The sequence below is a fragment of the Sprattus sprattus genome, assembly GCF_963457725.1.
Source record: "Sprattus sprattus genome assembly, chromosome: 5".
Classification (NCBI taxonomy): domain Eukaryota; kingdom Metazoa; phylum Chordata; class Actinopteri; order Clupeiformes; family Clupeidae; genus Sprattus; species Sprattus sprattus.
The window spans coordinates 45,164,843-45,184,747 of NC_137924.1; the positions used below are offsets into that span (position 1 = coordinate 45,164,843).

Genomic DNA, 19,905 nt, shown 5'->3' on the forward strand with positions numbered 1-19,905 from the left:
AAATATGCATACCGCTAAGACAACCTCTGATCCAGGTAGTGGTTCCACTTGAGTCCGGGGATTTGTCCATACTCCCGTAAAAACAGAAATCGTTAAAAAAAAAAAAAAACAGCTGATGGTCAAATGAAAAGAGCAAAGAAAAATGACAAAGATTCTGAAATTTTGAAATACAATCAGGCATATTTCATCACATATATTCGTGTATTCTTCGAAGGACTGGTTAGGCCCTGCGCGCGAGCTTCTTTTCCAAGAGTCGTAGCTGATCCAGAGCAAGACGAGCGAGACAACGCGGATTTTTTTTATTTTTGCTCAAAGGGGAAAATATAGTTCGGCAAAAATCGGTAATGTTCGGCAGTAAGGCGGGCTTAACGAATTTCATTCCTACATCAACTCATCTTGAACGCTATTGGTGAAGGGGAATATAATAATATATATTAATGAGGAAAGTGGCGAATTGCCTTTCACTTTGTTGCATATTTAGAACGTTGTACCCTGGCTAACACCGAAGCCCCACCTCTGATGTATATAAACCAATCATATCAACGTTCATGCTAGTGTCATAGATTCCTATTATTTCTATTCGTGCAAGACAAAACGTGCATGTTCATTGGCTATACGTGAATTTTAATGCATTATTGATGTTGTCCTCTTGAATAGCCAATTAACGTTTTACTACAGAGCTTGGGAGCCCGCCTTCTAACTGTTCAGCCCCTGCCGTGATGAGTGTGTAAACCTGTAGCTCAGCGTGCAGTCTATATAAAGCGGTGTGTGAGCCTTTCAGCTTCAGATGCGCTTAGAGCGCACTGGAGAGTAGTTCAGGAAAAGGGAAGGGGATAGCAGTTAGTCAGCGTAGCTAGAATAAAGTCTTTATAAATAGGCTCATTGTTGATCAAACAACGTGGGTCCATTGGAGACTGCCATCGGAGGCATTCCGGTCGCCATTGGGGACCAGGAGAGAGTCTTGGTGGCGTTTTAAGCTGTTCCTTCTTTCAAAGCGGCGTGCCGGGGGAGGACGCGTCTCTTTGAATAGACAGGATGCACGGACCGCCCTCCAGCGACAGCGCATGCCCATTGCGCCTCATCAAGAGAGTGCAATTCGGCATCATCAGTCCAGATGAGCTTGTAGGTTTTGTCTTGGGGAGGGGGGTTCAATCTATAATCTGTTCTTCAGCATTTTGATGTTGCATACAAACATATTTACGACAGTTTATTATGTTACAGTTTCATAGTCTTGGATAATGGATGGTCTGCAGGAAGCATTGCTATTTAGTTAGCCTAGCTGGTTATCTAGCTAGCCAGCACGCTAACTCATGCTGATGGTAGCTAGTGAGCGCATGTTTGAGGAAGTTGGGGCAAAGTTTTCTACACATACCTACATAAATCAAATCCCATGTATGCTGGAACTAAGTATGGTGTCTGTGTTTTCACACGATATTGCTGTTAGCCCTTCTGCTAACTTAGCTTTACATGCTTTGCTGTGATGCTCTACTTCAGTTACGGCCAATGTCAGTGGTAGATGAGTTTTCCAAAACTTGCAGAAATAGTCCCTTAGTAATTTTCCCTTTCATCATTTAAAGCTTATTCACTGATAATAAAAAAAAAAAAAAAAAAAAACACAATGAATATAAAACTTTGCATGTTTTCTTCAGAGAACGGTTTCAGTAATGGTAGATTCAATCAAAATGCAAGTGCTTATACATACATTATTATGATCGTTATTCGGCTCAAATGAAGACGTGCTCATCCCAGCATCAGCGTGCTTCCGGTCATGGAATTGTTAGGGGCCACCTGTACCTCTTAAAGACGAGAAGTTTTATTGAAGTTGCATTTGGCGTTTAAAGCTGTAGCAATGAGTCCCATATTCATCTGAGATGATGTTGAGGTAGTATTTTCATGGCCTACCTATTGCCATAGTTCATTGTCTTGTCACTATTTTGGGAATAATTGATTTCTCACTGTGTGTGTTTTATTTTTATTATTTATTTTATGAAAAAACATTGGTCATGACCATGGTTTATGTGTGTTGCTTTTCAGAAACGGATGTCTGTCACCGAAGGTGGCATCAAGTACTCCGAGACTACAGAGGGAGGCCGCCCAAAGCTGGGCGGTCTCATGGATCCAAGACAAGGGGTCATAGACCGAACGGGCAGGTGTCAGACATGTGCAGGTACTGCTCTTGTATGCACAGCTTACACTGGTCACAAGACCCATCTGGTCTGAATCTTGTTTGTAGTGTATGTTTATTGCAAAGGCTAATTTTTTAACCATGCCCCCATTGACCAGGTAACATGGCAGAGTGCCCCGGCCATTTTGGCCATATTGAGTTGGCCAAGCCGGTGTTTCATGTCGGCTTCGTCAACAAAATTATGAAGATACTTCGCTGTGTCTGTTTCTTCTGCTCCAAGCTTCTAGTGGATTCTGTGAGTAATGTCTCTTCTTTCGGTATGATTTATTCATGAAATATTTCACAAAAGTAAAAGCACAATTTTTCACACAAAAAAATTCACATGCAAGCCTATGCTCATTCTCAACCACTGTGTTCCCCCAAGGAACATAGTCTGGCTCAGCCATCCCTTCACACTAGGCGATCACAGTCCAGACTGTTCTCATTTGTGGTTCCCGGAGGTGGAACAAGCTAGCAAATGCTTTTTAGAGCTGGGATGTCCCTATCCATCTTCAATAATTTCTTGAAGACTCATCTTTTCTGATTGCACCTCATTTCCGAACACCTATAACACCCTTACTCGCACTTAGCATTCACTTCTTTAACTGGTCTCCTTGCACTTTGTTCCATTGAGTAGATTTAGTGCTTACTTAAAGGTGCGCTCTAATTTATTGAAGTTTAATCGACACTTGTTATCAGCTTTGGGTAAAAGCGTCTGCAAAATTAGCACATGTAAGGTTCTAATGCTAACGTTTGAATTTTCCAGAATAACCCGAAGATCAAGGACATCCTGGGAAAGTCAAAGGGGCAACCACGGAAGCGCCTGACCCATGTCTATGACCTGTGTAAAGGCAAGAACATTTGTGAGGGCGGTGAGGAGATGGACAACAAGTTTGGAATGGAGCAGCAGGACCACGATGAAGACCTTACCAAGGAGAAGGTAAAGCAGTGGACATTATGTGGCCCCTTGCAGAAAAAGGAATATTTTTAAAGATGCATCACATTTTATTTTTGTGTCAGTATCGTTCCTGTTTCAGTAGTTCAAAAAAGCAGAAATGATTAACTGGAACATCAAATTTGAATAGAACAATCTCTTAAGTCTGATCACTGATGACTTATACAGTTATAAGCCTCAGGTGTACATTTTCGCCTCACACCATTTGACCTCTGCCCTTCCAGGGTCATGGAGGCTGTGGGCGTTACCAGCCCATCATCCGCCGGACGGGCCTTGAGCTGTACGCCGAGTGGAAGCACGTGAATGAGGACTCGCAGGAGAAGAAGATCCTGCTCAACCCGGAGCGTGTGCACGAGATCTTCAAGCGCATCTCCGACGAGGAGGACACAATCCTGGGCATGGACGCCAAGTTCGCCAGGCCCGAGTGGATGATTCTCACGGTGCTGCCCGTGCCCCCTCTTGCTGTCCGACCCGCTGTGGTCATGCAGGGCTCTGCCCGTAATCAGGTGAGTGTTGCCTCCCCAAACCCCTACGTAAAGGCTCCACCAGTGGGGGATGGACTTAAGCAAATGGGTTGTTTCTATGATGGATTTGCTTCCAGATTTTGATATCAAGAGTGTTTATTGATCGTGATTTGTAGTAAGACACATTTTGGGAAATCATTGACACTTACAACTACCTGTTTATGCTGCCCTCATCTTTACTATCTCGCAATCCTTCAGGATGATTTGACTCACAAGCTGGCCGACATCGTCAAGATCAACAACCAGCTGCGGAGGAACGAACAGAGTGGTGCCGCGGCACACGTCATAGCTGAGGACGTGAAGCTGCTCCAGTTCCACGTGGCAACAATGGTGGACAACGAGCTCCCTGGTCTGCCCAGAGTAAGCAGCCATCCCCACATGCACACACACTTTAGCAGAGCGATGAACTGCATGTAACACTGTACAGTTCAACAATGCGGTACCTCTTTAAGCATTTTTCATTTTGCCAAAGTACTGAAATGGCATGAAATGTAGAGTAATGAACTAACATTTTTCTCACTGTATAGTTTAACACCATGCACAATTTTTTCGGGAGCTTAGTTCATTTTTGAGAAGTGTTGTAAAATTGTGCTCTTTACTCTGTGATCATAGGCGATGCAGAAATCAGGCCGTCCACTGAAGTCACTTAAACAGCGTCTGAAAGGGAAGGAGGGCCGTGTCCGAGGTAACCTGATGGGTAAACGTGTGGACTTCTCGGCCCGAACGGTCATCACGCCCGACCCCAACCTGCAGATTGACCAAGTGGGTGTGCCTCGATCCATCGCGGCCAACATGACCTTCCCCGAAATCGTCACACCCTTCAACATCGACAGGTGAGATGCCGTCCAAACCCCAGCTGCACCAGGCCCTACAGTTGAAAGTCTTAACATTTAGTTTTTGTTGTCGTTGATTCATCTCCATAATTGCTGTAAAGGTCTCGGTCCACTATTTTGAGAAACATACTTAATTTTGTGGTCAATGACTGGTTCCTTTAAACCCCCAGACTTCAAGAGCTCGTGAGTAGAGGGAACAGCCAGTACCCGGGAGCTAAGTACATCATCCGTGACAACGGCGACCGTATTGACCTGCGGTTCCACCCTAAACCCAGTGACCTTCACCTCCAGATTGGTTACAAGGTAATACACCGATATTCCCAGAAAGTTATTGTTTATCTAACTCAGAAAAGTTAGTTTCAAGTTCGGGCTTGCAGTACGATGTTCTGAGCTTGGAGTTGCTTCTCTTCAGGTCGAACGACACATGTGCGATGGCGACATCATCATCTTCAACAGACAGCCTACGCTGCACAAAATGTCTATGATGGGGCATCGTGTGCGAATCCTTCCATGGTCCACCTTCCGTATGAACCTCAGGTATGCTCCCTGAAAACGACAGTATGACTTAAGTGCGCTCCTATTTATGATCCAAAACCCTCTAACTGAACTACATATGCTCTATTCGTCAACGTACACAGCTTGCATATTGTACGCAGTGCATGCAGACCATGCATGTTTTGTGGTGTTTAAACCTTCTGGCCAAAGTATTTATGTTGTGATTCGTCTACACCCATCACAGTGTGACGACCCCCTACAACGCTGACTTTGATGGGGACGAGATGAACTTGCATCTTCCCCAGTCTCTGGAGACTAAAGCAGAAATCCAGGAGCTGGCTATGGTGCCTCGTATGATCGTCACCCCCCAGTCCAACAGGCCCGTCATGGGTATTGTGCAGGACACACTCACCGCCGTGCGCAAATTCACAAAGAGAGACGTCTTCTTAGACAGGGTATGGCTGCCATTTTTTAAACAAACCCCTTATCACAAATCAGCCATCTCTTGTTCACATCCCTGCAATAATAAAACTATTCAGATATATGGTCAAATACTTGGGTCTAGCTATACAGAAAGACACTTGTCTTGAAAAAAGAAATAGTGCTCACTGTTCATGAGATTTTTTATAATCACATAATGGAATTCATTTACATATTGCGTGATCTTTTACACAAGTAAACAGAAAATCATCCTTTGGACCAATCTCTCCCCGCAGGGCGAGGTGATGAACCTGTTGATGTTCCTCTCCACGTGGGACGGCAAAGTGCCCCAGCCGGCCATCTTGAAGCCCCGACCGTTCTGGACGGGAAAGCAGATATTCAGTCTCATCATCCCCGGCCACATCAACGTCATCCGCACCCACAGCACCCACCCCGACGAGGAGGACAGCGGCCCCTACAAGCACATCTCCCCTGGGGACACCAAGGTACGCTGCCCCTGGTGCTCTTATAGATAATTGAGTGTTGCTCTATAACTATTCTAAGATGGACTCTTGGGGTCACTGTGGCGCTTGAACGCCCACAGGGACATGGGTTCGAATCCGACCCACTGTCATTTCCCGATCCCACTCCCCACCAATGTTCCCTCTAAGCTGCGCGCGCGGCCGCGCAGGCCAGTCGAAGAGGTCGCGCAATAGATTTTTCAGACAGCGCACATTTTTCAGACGGCATAAACGATTTTTTTTTTTTAAGGTTTAAAAATCTGAGCATCAAAGGGGATGTAGGCTAGGTAATAAACATTTAACATACTGACATATCTGACAACCAAGCCGGATGTGCGTTAGAATGTTTACATACAACATTTCCTTTAGCTCTCTTGCCAGTCTCTGCTCCAGCAGTTATAGGCTACCATGGCGAAAAGAAAGGCAGAGCAGGTGCCCCAGAAAAAGGTCTGCCTAACGTTTAAACATGAGCGGCTAGATGAAATAGTCCAAACTCCGAACTGACTCGGTAGGATAAAACGCGAAAAGAGTTCGCTCGTGGGAAAACATGCAGTGAACAAAAGTGACATTATTCTGTTTGTCCTTAAAGTTTGTGAGCACTTGGATGCCCGCTTCCCTGAGCTGAGTTAAAAAGTTTGTTCAGCGAGAAGGCAGCAATCAGTTGAGCGAGTACAAAACTGATGGCACCCAGGCTAGAGCTGAGTGGGCTTCCTTTGAACCGGACACGTTGGATCGTGCAGTTAGTAAATTTGATCATGGGCTGAATGACGTGACCAATCTTGCGAAAAGGTTTGAAGCGCTTCTGGAGGAAGAATAATATGCGGTCCCGGGACGCATTTGTCGAATTCAAGTTCACGGTTATTGAAAAAAGGTGGTCGCTGAAAAGTTAGCATTTTCAAGATCAACTTCTTGACATTTGTGGCACATTCCAAGCATCTAGCGCCGACTGTGAACGCGGTTTCAGTCTAATGAATGCCACAAAGACAAAATCGTGAGGCGAGAAGATTTGAGGTAGAAATTTCCAATATTTTCAATTAGACCTATTAGGCCCTATTCAAAGTGATCTTGATAACTGCAACAACATTTTGACATATGTTTAGTCAGAAAGGTGTGTCTTCCATAGGCCTGCAGACAAGATGAGCCACACAGCCAGATAGGCCTAGCTCCCTCAATGCAATTCAAATGACAAATGATGTTTTGTAGCTTAGTTTGTTGCAAACCACTCCAGTTATTAAATTATTTATAAAGGCTACCTTTAGGAAAAAATACACCATAATCACTATATTTATTGTAAAGCACTGCATTAGCCTTTATATATATATATATGCGATTTGCCGGGGGGGATGGGGGGGGATTTACCCCCCCTCTGGTTTTTGCATCCCCACCTCAGCTGGATGAATTTCATACATGGGGGGGATAACCCTCAATTATTAAAAAAACTATGAAAAAACAGACAGGTTGTGACAGGTTTTCTTACACTTGCTTACATCGCTGGCACTAACGTTCACCTTACCCGAACTGTCGGCATTCTCAGAATTCGCTGGCTTTGCTCATTTTTCCGTGTATAGGCTACTGTACAATGAATATGAAAATATTTGTTCACTGAATTAGCGAGTTCTGTCCAAAACAGTTGCGGTTCAGTTTCAAAGTTTCAGTTTCGGTTTCAGTATTTCAACGTGAATTAGAGAGAGCACAAGAACTGAGCGTCTAGCAGCGATTATCATATCATAGACATATATGATGCATGTATATGAAGAGAATTAGGCCCATGTATTGCTTATATAATATATATATATAATCTTCATAACCAGTGAACCAGTCATAACCTCCCTAAACCTTATTTATTTTCAACCAAAGATCCTTTAAGTTTAACTAAACTGACTGGTAAAACACCATCATTAAAATGTTCCAAAGTCCAGCCATTATAAAGGATATTGAATAAATATCAACCTTGTAGACATATTGATGCATTTGCTGTCATCTCTTTGGAAACCTATGGCTAACACAGGCTCGTGGTCATTTTTGTCAGGTCGCGTGGTTTACGAATTGCTCACAGTGCTGAAATGTGCGCTCAGAATAAAAAAATATTTGCTCAGTGCTGAAAAAAATTAGAGGGAACATTGCTCCCCACCTCTTCTCTCCATCTTGTTTTCTGTCCAAACCCTCTAAAAAAAGGCAAAAAGCCCAAAAAACAAATCTTTAAAACAAAATAGGACAGCTGTAGATTGGAATCATATAAAAGTTCCCTAGCCCCTCAGTCACTGAAAATTGAAAGCCAAATTAGTGACGGAACACAAGTTTGTAAAGCATTTTTAAGCCACTGTAATGAGATGTTGTCTCCCCTCCTTCAGGTGGTTGTGGAGAACGGCGAGCTCATCATGGGCATCCTGTGTAAGAAGTCCCTGGGAACGTCGGCCGGCTCCCTGGTTCACATCTCCTACCTGGAGATGGGCCACGACATCACCCGCCTCTTCTACTCCAACATCCAGACGGTGGTCAACAACTGGCTGCTCATCGAGGGTAAGGAGAGGAGGGGAGAATGTAGTGTCAGCCCGGATAGGATTTTATCATGTTTAATTACAGATTTATATTCATTCATTCATTCATTCATTCATTCAAACTTTTAAATATTTCTGGTTCAGTTGGTTATGACAAGTCACTGTGCTATTAGCATTTAGACAATACAGAAGTGAAATATCTATGCCAGCAATATAAAGGCCTAACTACATTTGCTCCACCCAGTCTATTGATTTCAGGCGACATTGATGTACCAATTCTTAGATCAATATTGTCTGACTTCTTCTTTTGTAATGCTAGAATAGTCATCATTGTCTTGTCCTATAAGTCTGGTTTGACCTGTGTTTACCCTGTTGCCTCTAGGTGCCTCCATCGGTATTGGTGACTCCATTGCTGACGCAAAGACTTACTTGGACATTCAGAACACCATCAAGAAGGCCAAACAGGATGTGATAGAGGTGAGCAAAAGTAAAGAGTGACCAGTCACAGACTGTAGAGTAAATGGTTCTGTTGATGGGGAAATAAGGTACCAAAACAGAAACTTGAAAGCAAGCACGACGAAAGTACACGCCACATCTGCCAGATTTAGGCAGAGTAAGTCAATTGTGTGGGGCCTAGACAGGTTTAAAAAAAACATCTTAGGATTTATGGCCTGAATTTATGGCTATAACATTGACGAACTTTGTATTTTCAGTCGTTACATTACACCGGCCAGGAACAAATAAACAAATGAGTATGAAAACAAAGCGACGAACAATTTCAGTTCCGCTTTTAAAGCGGCTCATTCCAGTAAGGTGAAACACTGCAGGCAGACCACGTTCCGACATGTCTCTCCCCACCCTCCCCCCCAGGTGATTGAGAAAGCCCACAACAACGAGCTGGAGCCCACCCCAGGTAACACGCTCCGACAGACCTTTGAGAACCAGGTGAACCGAATCCTGAACGATGCTCGAGACAAAACCGGCTCGTCCGCCCAGAAGTCCCTGTCTGAGTACAACAACTTCAAGTCCATGGTGGTGGCCGGGTCCAAAGGGTCCAAAATTAACATCTCACAGGTATATCCAGCACGGCTATTTATTATCCATTCCCAGGAGACTAGCCAGTTAAACCAAGGAAGGAGGCCCAAGAGAGTATCATTTTAATCAGCCTCTTTGGGACTACTTAAGGATACAACTAGAATAATATTTCCAGTAAATTACGTACTCCTCCTAATTCACAATTTATTTAAGCTCAACCTATTTCAGATATACATCCTATATTCTCATATATTTATCTAGACACGAGTGTTCTAAGAACATGCATCATAATTGAACATCCCTGTGCAGGTTATTGCTGTGGTAGGGCAGCAGAATGTGGAGGGTAAGCGAATCCCATTCGGCTTCAAGCATCGGACACTGCCCCACTTCATCAAAGATGATTATGGCCCGGAGAGCAGAGGCTTCGTAGAGAACTCGTACCTTGCCGGCCTGACGCCCACAGAGTTCTTCTTCCACGCCATGGGAGGCAGAGAGGGTCTTATCGACACAGCTGTCAAAACAGCTGAGACTGGTACGAAGGGTGACTGGGCATCTTGAGGAGTTTTGTAGCGCTGCTTAAACAACCTGTGATTAACACCCTCCACCCCCCCTTTTTGTTTATCTCAGGTTACATCCAGCGTCGTCTGATTAAGTCTATGGAGTCTGTGATGGTCAAATACGACGCCACGGTGCGAAACTCCATCAACCAGGTGGTGCAGCTGCGCTACGGGGAGGACGGCCTGGCCGGCGAGTGCGTGGAGTTCCAGAACCTGGCCACACTCAAGCCCTCGCACAAGGCCTTTGAAAAGAAGTGAGTCTGCAGAGAGGGGAAGTGGTGAATGACCAGAAGCCTCAGTTTCAGGGGATTTGCAAATATGTTGTGTGTTGCAATGTCATTCGTTATTTATATTTGCTTTGAATTTGCTGAAGTTTGTCTGACATTCTGTGTGATTTGCGGGTTGAAGCAAAGCCTGGGTTTGTTTGCTTTGGAAATAAGATTCAAAGAAAGTCTAGCATGTCTTTGCTTAAGTGAGATTAAAAGAAAGTTAGTTAGTTAACCTTCCATAGGCAGTTGCCTGGTTCTGCATTTCAGGAGGGTTGCCTTTTAAACAAAAACAGCAACAATACCAGGGGTGTTATCTTGGTGTTATCTTGGCGCTAATCACACACCTTTGAACTCGAGGAGTGAGCTCTGAAATGAGACGTGACGTGGCATTAGCCGCGGCTTGCATGGCCTCTCTCACCGGCACACCCCACCTGTAATCTGCAGGTTCAAGTTTGACTACAGCAACGAGCGAGCCCTACGGCGCACCCTACAGGAGGACGTGGTGAAGGACGTGCTGACCAACGCGCACGTGCAGAGTGCCCTGGAGACAGAGTTTGAGAAGATGAAGGAGGACCGGGAGATTCTGCGCGCCATCTTCCCTACAGGGGACAGCAAGGTGGGACATTTGCCCAGTGTGGAATACTAGTCGTCAAGATGGGACGGCACTTTAGTGGCTTTAAAGTGTTATCTTTTACAAGTGGTGTGCACACGCACCCCATTGAGATTCTATAGCACGTCATGTGCTGATAGTAATTGTTTTCTCCTGTAGGTGGTGCTGCCGTGCAACCTGTCCAGAATGATCTGGAATGCTCAGAAGATTTTCCGCATCAACCCGCGGACCCCCACAGACCTCAACCCACTGCGGGTGATCGAGGGTGGGTATGACTTAAATCAAGTTTAACAACCAAAGATAAACGGGCCACTTGCTTCCATTCACAATTAAAACGTTTTTTATTGCCCTCAGTTGCTTTAAGGCATAGGTCATATATTTAAGTACGTCACATGACTTACAATTTTATGTTGCAATTTATGATATTTATTTTGTTAGTTGTTTTTAATGATCAACATTAACAGTGTAAAGGATTAGTCTGTGGCTGCCTTTGGTCACCTTAATGTCGCAGGGCAGTGCTTACTGCTAAATAAAGACGGGAGCCTCACGCTAGCTATATAAAGAGTGCTGATGACTTAGAGCGGTGTGGGGATCACTGGCCGCACATGATGTCCTTGGGGCCGAGGTGTGTGTGTGTGTGTGTGTGTGTGTGTGTGAAGCCGTAATCCACAACATGCGACACTCTACTGACTTTGACATTGTCACAAGAGAGTATAACTTTTCTGTGATGACCACTCTTGTTTTTCTCATCTGAGCAAAAAGACTTTGTGGCCCGTTAAAACCGCAGTAGTATTTCTTGTGAACAGGATTAGATGTGCTGTCCTGGTAATTATCTGTTTGTAGCTATTGATTTAAAGGCTTAAGGTCAGCGTCCATTATCAATTGAAACTGTGCCATCCATGAGAGTGAATACAGCTTAGTCTAAATGAAGTGGGAAAGAACATCCTTGTTCTTGCATCCACTCTGGTTGTAATAATTTGAATAATAACAACAGTGATTTAGGAGGTGATTTAGAAGTTCTCACAATGATGGTGATTTTAATCATTTCTTTTCCTCTGCGTACGCAGGCACACACGGTCTGAGTAAGAAGCTGGTGATTGTGAACGGCGAAGACCCCCTGAGTCGACAGGCGCAGCAGAACGCCACGCTGCTCTTTAACATCCACCTGCGCTCCACCCTCTGCTCGCGGCGCATGACGGAGGAGTTCCGCCTCAGCACGGAAGCCTTCGACTGGCTCCTAGGAGAGATCGAGACCAAATTCAACCAGGCCATTGTGAGTTGCTCTAATCCAGATTAAGCAAACATTGTTCCTCATAGGACTACTTGTGAGGCTTTGCTTTCCCGCCTGTCCGTAGTGCAAACTCAATATATTTACAATAGCTATGCTAGGTGATCAGGCAACAACATGTTTTTGGGGTGAAATTTGTACTAAATCTAAAAATTATGTTTAGCAATGCATATGGCACAGAGGAAGAAAAAAAGAAATCGGAGAAATCAGAGAAATCAGACTAAGAAACCAGCAGATTTAATCCAATTTAGAGCCATACAGAACCTAGAATTTGCACATACGGATGTGATGTCAGACCCGTTCCTTGACCCGGCCCATCTCCTTCCCTGCACTTGTAGGCACACCCGGGTGAGATGGTGGGTGCTCTGGCTGCCCAGTCTCTGGGAGAGCCCGCCACCCAGATGACCCTGAACACCTTCCATTACGCCGGCGTGTCTGCCAAGAACGTCACACTGGGTGTGCCCCGTCTCAAGGAGCTGATCAACATCTCCAAGCGGCCCAAGACCCCCTCGCTCACCGTCTTCCTGGTGGGCCAAGCGGCGCGTGACGCTGAGAGGGCCAAGGACATCCTGTGTCGCCTGGAGCACACCACACTGCGCAAGGTACTTATCGGATCTCACTGTTTTTTTGTATTTATTTACACAGACATGATTAATACATTTTGTTATGTAGCCCTAAAGATCCAAATTGTGGTATGCAAGTTAGCTATTCAAAGGCTTCTGCTCTATCGAAGCTTCTACAGTTTCCACAAAATGCAACCACAAACTCAACACCTGCGTTTAAAAATTCTCTGAAATGTATACAGGCCTGTCTAGCTGTTTTCAGATCAGTTTTAAATATACAGTCTTTCTAACAAACATGAAGTGCTTTTACTGCTTAAGAAAATATAGAAGGAAAACCACTGTATTCTTGTGTGTTGAAACAGATAGGAGATGTACAATAATAATAATATAAATAATGCTAATAACTATTTCCTGGTTGTGGTTTCTAGGTGACTGCCAACACGGCCATCTACTACGACCCCAACCCCCAGAACACAGTGGTGACTGAGGACCAGGAGTGGGTGAACGTCTACTATGAGATGCCCGACTTCGACGTGACTCGCATCTCGCCCTGGTTGCTCCGCATCGAGCTGGACCGCAAGCACATGACTGACCGCAAACTGACCATGGAGCAAATTGCTGAGAAGATCAACGCTGGTGAGGAACTTTCCAGAGTCTGATTGTGAAGGGAAAACAGTCGTTCAGTGTTACTGATCAGTCCATTTTTTTAAAAACCTGTATAGTAGAAATATTTGAGCTACTTTTAATGTTGAAATGATTAATGTAGTATATGACTGAGAATTCTGAAGGTCTGCTCAGTATTCTGAGCATGTATGTTATATATGATTTAATTTTGACACTAAATGTGTACTATTACTCAGGGGTCTGTGTCTGTGCCACATTTTTCAGGGTTCGGTGACGATCTGAACTGTATATTCAATGACGACAACGCTGAGAAGCTGGTGCTGCGAATTCGCATCATGAACAGTGACGAGAACAAGTTCCAAGAGGTGTGTAGTGACTCACACACACACACATACATCCCCCGCCTGCTTAAGCACTAAGCTGTCTTGGTGGAGTCGGTGGTTTCCATAGTATAGTGCTGAATGATGGCTTGACTTGTGCTGGTGTCCCTTTCAGGATGAGGAGGTGGTGGACAAGATGGATGACGACGTGTTCCTAAGGTGCATCGAGTCCAACATGCTGACAGACATGACTCTGCAAGGTATTGAGCAGATCAGCAAGGTGAGGAGACTCTCACACACTTCGCCAAAGAAACAATTCAGTCAAATTCTTGTTTATCTCGAAATCTTTTTTTTATATATATTAAGTCACACATTTGGCAAATGCAATATTATTATTCTCCCCAATACACACAAAGCAAAAGGCTGAATCAGTCCTAACTCACCCCTCTCTCTCGTTGCCCAGGTGTACATGCACCTTCCGCAGACTGACAATAAGAAGCGGATCATTATCACAGAGGACGGCGAGTTCAAGGCCCTGCAGGAGTGGATCCTGGAGACGGACGGTGTGGCCCTCATGCGCGTGTTGAGTGACAAGGACGTGGACCCCGTCAGGACAACCTCCAACGACATCGTGGAGATTTTTACGGTAAGGCCCCCTTTATTTTGCAGCTTTCCACTTAGGTGTTTTCGTGTGGCTTTAGTTGTTTCTTTCCATAACCTGTTTTTCACCAGACATGGGGATTAGACGTCTGGGTTTTTCCTTCTCATGATTTCTTTTTATGCATTTTGGCAAGTCACGACAAGATTCGCAACGGTGTAAATCTCTAAACTAGATCTGAATTAACCCATAATCCTTTGCCTCTACCCGTCATGTCTGCAGGTGTTGGGTATTGAGGCCGTGCGAAAGGCTCTGGAGAGGGAGTTGTACCATGTGATCTCCTTTGACGGTTCCTATGTCAACTACCGGCATCTGGCCCTGCTTTGCGACACGATGACCAGTAGGGGTCATTTGATGGCCATCACCCGTCACGGCATCAACCGACAAGACACCGGGCCGCTCATGAAGTGCTCCTTTGAGGAAACGGTACGAGTCTCACTCGGTCCGCTCCCTCATATACATTTTTTCGCCCACTCTTTAACCAAAAACCACATAATTGTAAATGTGTTCCCTGCTATAGCCTACAGGGTGAATTGTAGTTGCAGTGAAAACATCAAAAGCACAATTTGCGGGTTCATGGCCTCTTGAAGAACTTGGTTTCTGTGCCTGTCCACAGGTGGATGTGCTGATGGAAGCCTCAGCCCACGGCGAGTGCGACCCCATGAAGGGCGTGTCTGAGAACATCATGCTGGGCCAGCTGGCCCCCTGCGGCACCGGCTGCTTTGACCTGCTGCTGGATGCCGAGAAGTGCAAGTACGGCATGGAGATCCCTACCAACATCCCTGGCATCAGCGTGCCTGGACGTAAGTTAACAAAACAAATCTTCCCAGCACCCTCAAAAATACTTACTTCAGGATGCACATACATAGTAGTTTTGTCCAAAAGCATTTCAAGTGGCACCTTAATTGAAGGACTCTTGAATTGTTATTGTTTGTATTTAGTTTATTAAGCTCTCTTGCACTGATGTGCTGTAACTTGGTCACTGTCTGGTACATACAGAGATGCTTGAACACGTAATCTCATCTTGGTGTGTGTAATCCAAATGTATCCTCCATTTTACAGCCACGGGCATGTTTTATGGTTCCGCCCCGAGCCCGATGAGCGCCATGTCTCCCGCCATGACCCCCTGGAACATGGGAGCAACTCCTGCTTATGGTGCCTGGTCGCCCAGCGTTGGTAAGTACTTATGCCCAAGAGTGCAAAAACACAGATCGATAACTTCTAATGTAACGTTACGCTGACCTTCGACCATTTTGCTTTTCCAGGAAGTGGAATGACCCCCGGAGCAGCAGGCTTCTCTCCCAGCGCGGCGTCGGACGCCAGTGGCTTCTCCCCGGGTTACTCCCCGGCCTGGTCCCCAACGCCCGGGTCTCCTGGATCACCGGGCCCGGCCAGCCCCTACATCCCCTCGCCAGGTCAGTACACTTATACTAGGCCGGTGGGATGTTTTGCAGATCTATAGAGGGCTGAAAAGGTCCACATTATCACTGTGCTAGTATTAAATAGATATTGCAGTGTTTTCTGTATTTCTTGAATTATTTGTATGTGTGCCTTGTTGGAAGAGGTTTCTGGTAATACTTCAAAACGAGGTGAAAATAATCAGATTTTGTTCTCCCCATTGTCCTGCAGGTGGCGCCATGTCCCCAAATTACTCTCCGACTTCTCCTGCCTACGAGCCTCGCTCTCCTGGTGGCTACACCCCGCAGAGCCCTGGCTATTCCCCAACATCACCCTCCTATTCCCCTACTTCTCCCTCCTACTCCCCCACCAGTCCCAACTACAGCCCAACGTCCCCCTCTTATTCCCCAACCTCTCCCTCCTACTCGCCAACCTCCCCATCTTATTCGCCCACATCACCCAGCTACTCGCCCACGTCTCCATCTTATTCGCCGACGTCTCCGTCGTACTCCCCGACATCGCCCTCCTACTCGCCCACGTCGCCCAGCTACAGCCCCACGTCGCCAAGCTACAGCCCCACATCACCCAGCTACAGCCCCACCTCCCCGTCCTACTCTCCCACGTCTCCAAGCTACTCGCCGACGTCTCCATCTTATTCGCCGACGTCTCCATCGTACTCCCCGACTTCACCCTCCTATTCGCCGACGTCCCCCAGCTACAGTCCAACGTCACCCAATTATACCCCAACGTCACCCAGCTATTCGCCCACCTCTCCCTCCTACAGCCCTACATCTCCCAGTTACTCCCCCACCTCTCCAAACTACACGCCGACGTCCCCAAGCTATTCCCCGACCTCGCCCTCTTACTCACCCACCTCTCCGTCCTATTCCCCCTCCAGCCCGCGGTTCACCCCACAGTCACCTACTTACACCCCAAGCTCCCCCTCCTACAGCCCAAGCTCACCTTCTTATTCCCCCACCTCCCCCAAATACACCCCCACCTCCCCCTCCTACAGTCCCAGTTCTCCGGAGTACACCCCTACGTCGCCCAAGTACTCCCCGACCTCTCCGAAATACTCCCCAACATCGCCCAAATACAGCCCTACCTCTCCGACTTACTCCCCCACCACCCCCAAGTACAGCCCAACCTCGCCGACTTACTCTCCCACGTCTCCCACCTACACCCCGACCAGCCCCAAATACTCTCCCACCTCCCCAACATACTCCCCGACCTCCCCCAAGTACTCGCCTACGTCCCCCACATACTCGCCCACTAGCCCCAAGGGCTCCACCTACAGCCCCACCTCTCCTGGGTACAGCCCCACCTCCCCAACCTACAGCCTCACCAGCCCTGCCATCAGCCCCGACGACAGCGATGAGGAAAACTGAAGCCCATTGGAGGATGGGAGCTGAAGCGGCTTCCCCTGCCCCAGCAATCGGCCCTCTTGCCCCAGGGCAGATGACTAATGAAGGACTGCTCCTTTGGGGGAGGCAGTTGGGGTGTTGTGGAGGAGGAGGTGGTGGTGGTTCAGAGAGGAAGCATAGGACCCTTGGGTCCCACACGTGAAAATGTTTTTGTTTCTTTCTTTTTTTTATTTTTTTGCCCTCTCTGACCACTTCAGCATCTTCCCTTCAGTGGGGGTTACTCTGTATACTGCTATTGTATTTCATAGACTTGAACTATTGGCCAGACGATGGCTGCCTTCAAATAGACATTTGTTTTGTTTTTTGTTTGTTTTGTTTTTAAATTCTGGTGGGTGTTACCTCAAGGTAATGTAACCCCAGATTAAGAAAGGAAACAGTTTGTGTGGTAAACGCATTGAAATATCTTTTCCCATCCCATCACACTTTCTTCCTCCCTTCTTATTTCTCTCTGAAATTCAGTGTTGGATGTAAAGGAATAGGAGAGCTCAAGTATTGCCAAAAGCCTTTGAAAAAAGCTAACGGTGGATTGTATATTATCTGCAAAGCTTTGAAGTTTCAAACTTTTTTTTTTTTTGTCTGATTTAGAATTAACTTTAGTTAAGTAGTGAGGAGAGCACAGATCCTTTTAATAACATATTTTATTCAAAAACGTATCTCATAGACTTTAGTTTTCTTCTTTGTTCTGTAAATATTGTTGCCAGTTTTGGGTTGCCAGATCGGCCACTAAAGTTCTGATGATTTGACTTGATGTGTCCAGTTTGATGACAGAGCTCACACTTTCAGAGAAGGAAAATTGTCTTCGTCCAAAAGTGTTCGGTCTGACTAGAAATGAGTTCATTCACCAGTGTGGGTCGAGAATTTAATCTTGTATCTAAGAAGAGAAAGTGAGACTATACGCAACGCATACACAGCAGCCATGAATGGGAGGATTGATTGTTTAGGCATTTTGTTTAGTATGTGACTGAGAGAAGGCGTGGGACAAGCAAAGTGGTGAACCATCTGAACGTTAAACCAGACACTAAAATCGGTCTGTTTTTACCCCCCTCTCCTCCTTTACCAAACACTCTTGACCCCAGAGGATGCAAGCCTTATACCTGTGTAATTATCTCACCAGCACCTCCCTGTCTCTTTATTTCTGGCAAATATCGAGCCAGAACAGACAAAAAGGACAAAGTGAAAGCCAGCAACCATGTTTCCTGAACACGGAGAAAGTTTGTTGGGTGATTAAAGCAGAAAGCAGGAGTTCTGTTGAAAAAAAAAAAAAGTTTTTCTTATAAAGAATGAGCAGTTAGAAGTCGGGGATCTCGAGATTTAGTCCTTTGGCTATGGTTTTGCATGAGAACCACCTACCAGAATTTATTCAAATCAGGATTGTTGGTTCATTGTCTTTGGATACCTTCTTCAGACTTAACTCTATAGCAACAATTTAGTTAAAATTGTATAAATGGTTGAATCTTTGTTATTTTTTTTATTCAATATTCAGTGTATTTAAGGCAAGTTAAAATACTTCTTATCTTTGTGAATAATTGAGGACATTTATGGGGTTAATTCTCCACCCCCACCCCATCCTTCCCCCTCAACTCTAATACTTTATTGGATCTGTGAGGAAGAGTTGTCCAGGTGCTTTTGGGTGATGGGTGATTTCTTTTATCCCGCACATTTCCCCCAACATCTTTCCAAAACAAAGCGACCATCGGGTCCATCTAATAATTGACTAGTGCTATTATTTTTGATGCAGGACATTTCTAAGGCTATGAATTTTCTTTTAAAATTTAAAGGAAAGGGCCATTTTCATTTCAACTTTTCTGTGACACTTTTTTGGTCAGGGCTAAGCTTGTCTCCAAGAAATAGACAACTAATTATGCTGGTTTAATATTTCTTATGAAGGAGAGGGACACCTTGCCCAGAACAGCACTTTTTGTACTTTCAGGTTTGATCAAATTGACCATGACTTTTGAGGTGAAGAAATTGTAAGTGTTTTTGAGCAGAGCAGATAGTCCTGCCATTTTAAGCGCCAACCCATCCATCCATTCACATACCCTTGGTTCTTCTACTCCCTGGCCCTCTTGCCCAACTACCAAGGTCCAGATATGTGTGGGGGACGGGTCACTGGCGTTAAAGATGCGGGACGGGTGATACAATATCATAAAGTGCTAGAAGTGTTTCAGTTGGAGGATATTTAAGAACTTTTTCTACCATTGGAGTGGAACCAAGATGAATTCCTCACTTTGAAGGAACAGGATTGGGACCACTGATTTATTTTATTTTATTTTTCTCTCACTTTCCTTTTTTGGTACAACACCTATCCTGTCAGCCCATCCAAGTTTCCATTATTGGTGTTGGTGACCCTAGACTGACTGGGCCAGTCTTAAGAGGGCTGTGAGTGACCTTAGGCACAGATCTAGTAAGGTACCAACTGAGGAAGGAGAGCCGGTTGAACTTCTAAGAGCATCAAGCTTCAGTTCCCAAAGCCTTAAGTTGCAAAATGTTTGGAGGAGGTCTGTCCTGAGGCGTCTCACAGTCTGTACAGTGTGTGCGGTCGTGTTGGTCCTCACCTAGCCCGGCTTGCCTTCAGCCTCTTGGCTGTTTTGCGTGATGTCCAGTCGCTGTTGCTGTGTCTCGGCTCCCAGAGAGGATTCATTCATGGGGGGGGGGAGTGATGAGAGTGTGTGTTTGTATGAGTGGACACGTGTCTTTTGGTGAGACAGGGTTTTTCCTGAGTTCTGAGTTTAATACTGGACAGGGTTTC

General features: G+C 45.6%; 1 protein-coding gene across 1 annotated transcript; it reads left to right on the plus strand.

Annotated features, from left to right (window-relative positions):
• The first annotated feature begins 816 nt into the window (after window positions 1-816).
• Window positions 817-19,894, plus strand: polr2a (RNA polymerase II subunit A). Its single transcript, XM_080839154.1, has 29 exons — window positions 817-1,122; window positions 2,035-2,167; window positions 2,284-2,420; window positions 2,931-3,104; window positions 3,344-3,625; window positions 3,842-4,003; window positions 4,256-4,476; window positions 4,647-4,779; window positions 4,889-5,013; window positions 5,216-5,426; window positions 5,688-5,897; window positions 8,264-8,432; window positions 8,793-8,887; window positions 9,281-9,484; window positions 9,755-9,977; window positions 10,073-10,256; window positions 10,716-10,887; window positions 11,041-11,146; window positions 11,949-12,154; window positions 12,508-12,771; window positions 13,161-13,368; window positions 13,621-13,721; window positions 13,852-13,956; window positions 14,140-14,322; window positions 14,557-14,760; window positions 14,951-15,137; window positions 15,397-15,510; window positions 15,600-15,749; window positions 15,964-19,894. Exons 1-29 carry the CDS (start codon window positions 1,036-1,038, stop codon window positions 17,118-17,120), a joined length of 5,907 nt encoding a protein of 1,968 aa, XP_080695280.1. The 5' UTR covers window positions 817-1,035; the 3' UTR covers window positions 17,121-19,894.
• The last annotated feature ends 11 nt before the right edge of the window (window positions 19,895-19,905 follow it).

Coding starts and splice junctions, on each gene's coding strand:
- polr2a (XM_080839154.1), top strand. CDS start 1,036: ATGCACGGACCGCCCTCCAGCGACAGCGCATGCCCATTGCGCCTCATC. Junction 3,626..3,841: donor AGGGCTCTGCCCGTAATCAG/GTGAGTGTTGCC, acceptor GCAATCCTTCAG/GATGATTTGACTCACAAGCT. Junction 13,722..13,851: donor ACGAGAACAAGTTCCAAGAG/GTGTGTAGTGAC, acceptor TGTCCCTTTCAG/GATGAGGAGGTGGTGGACAA.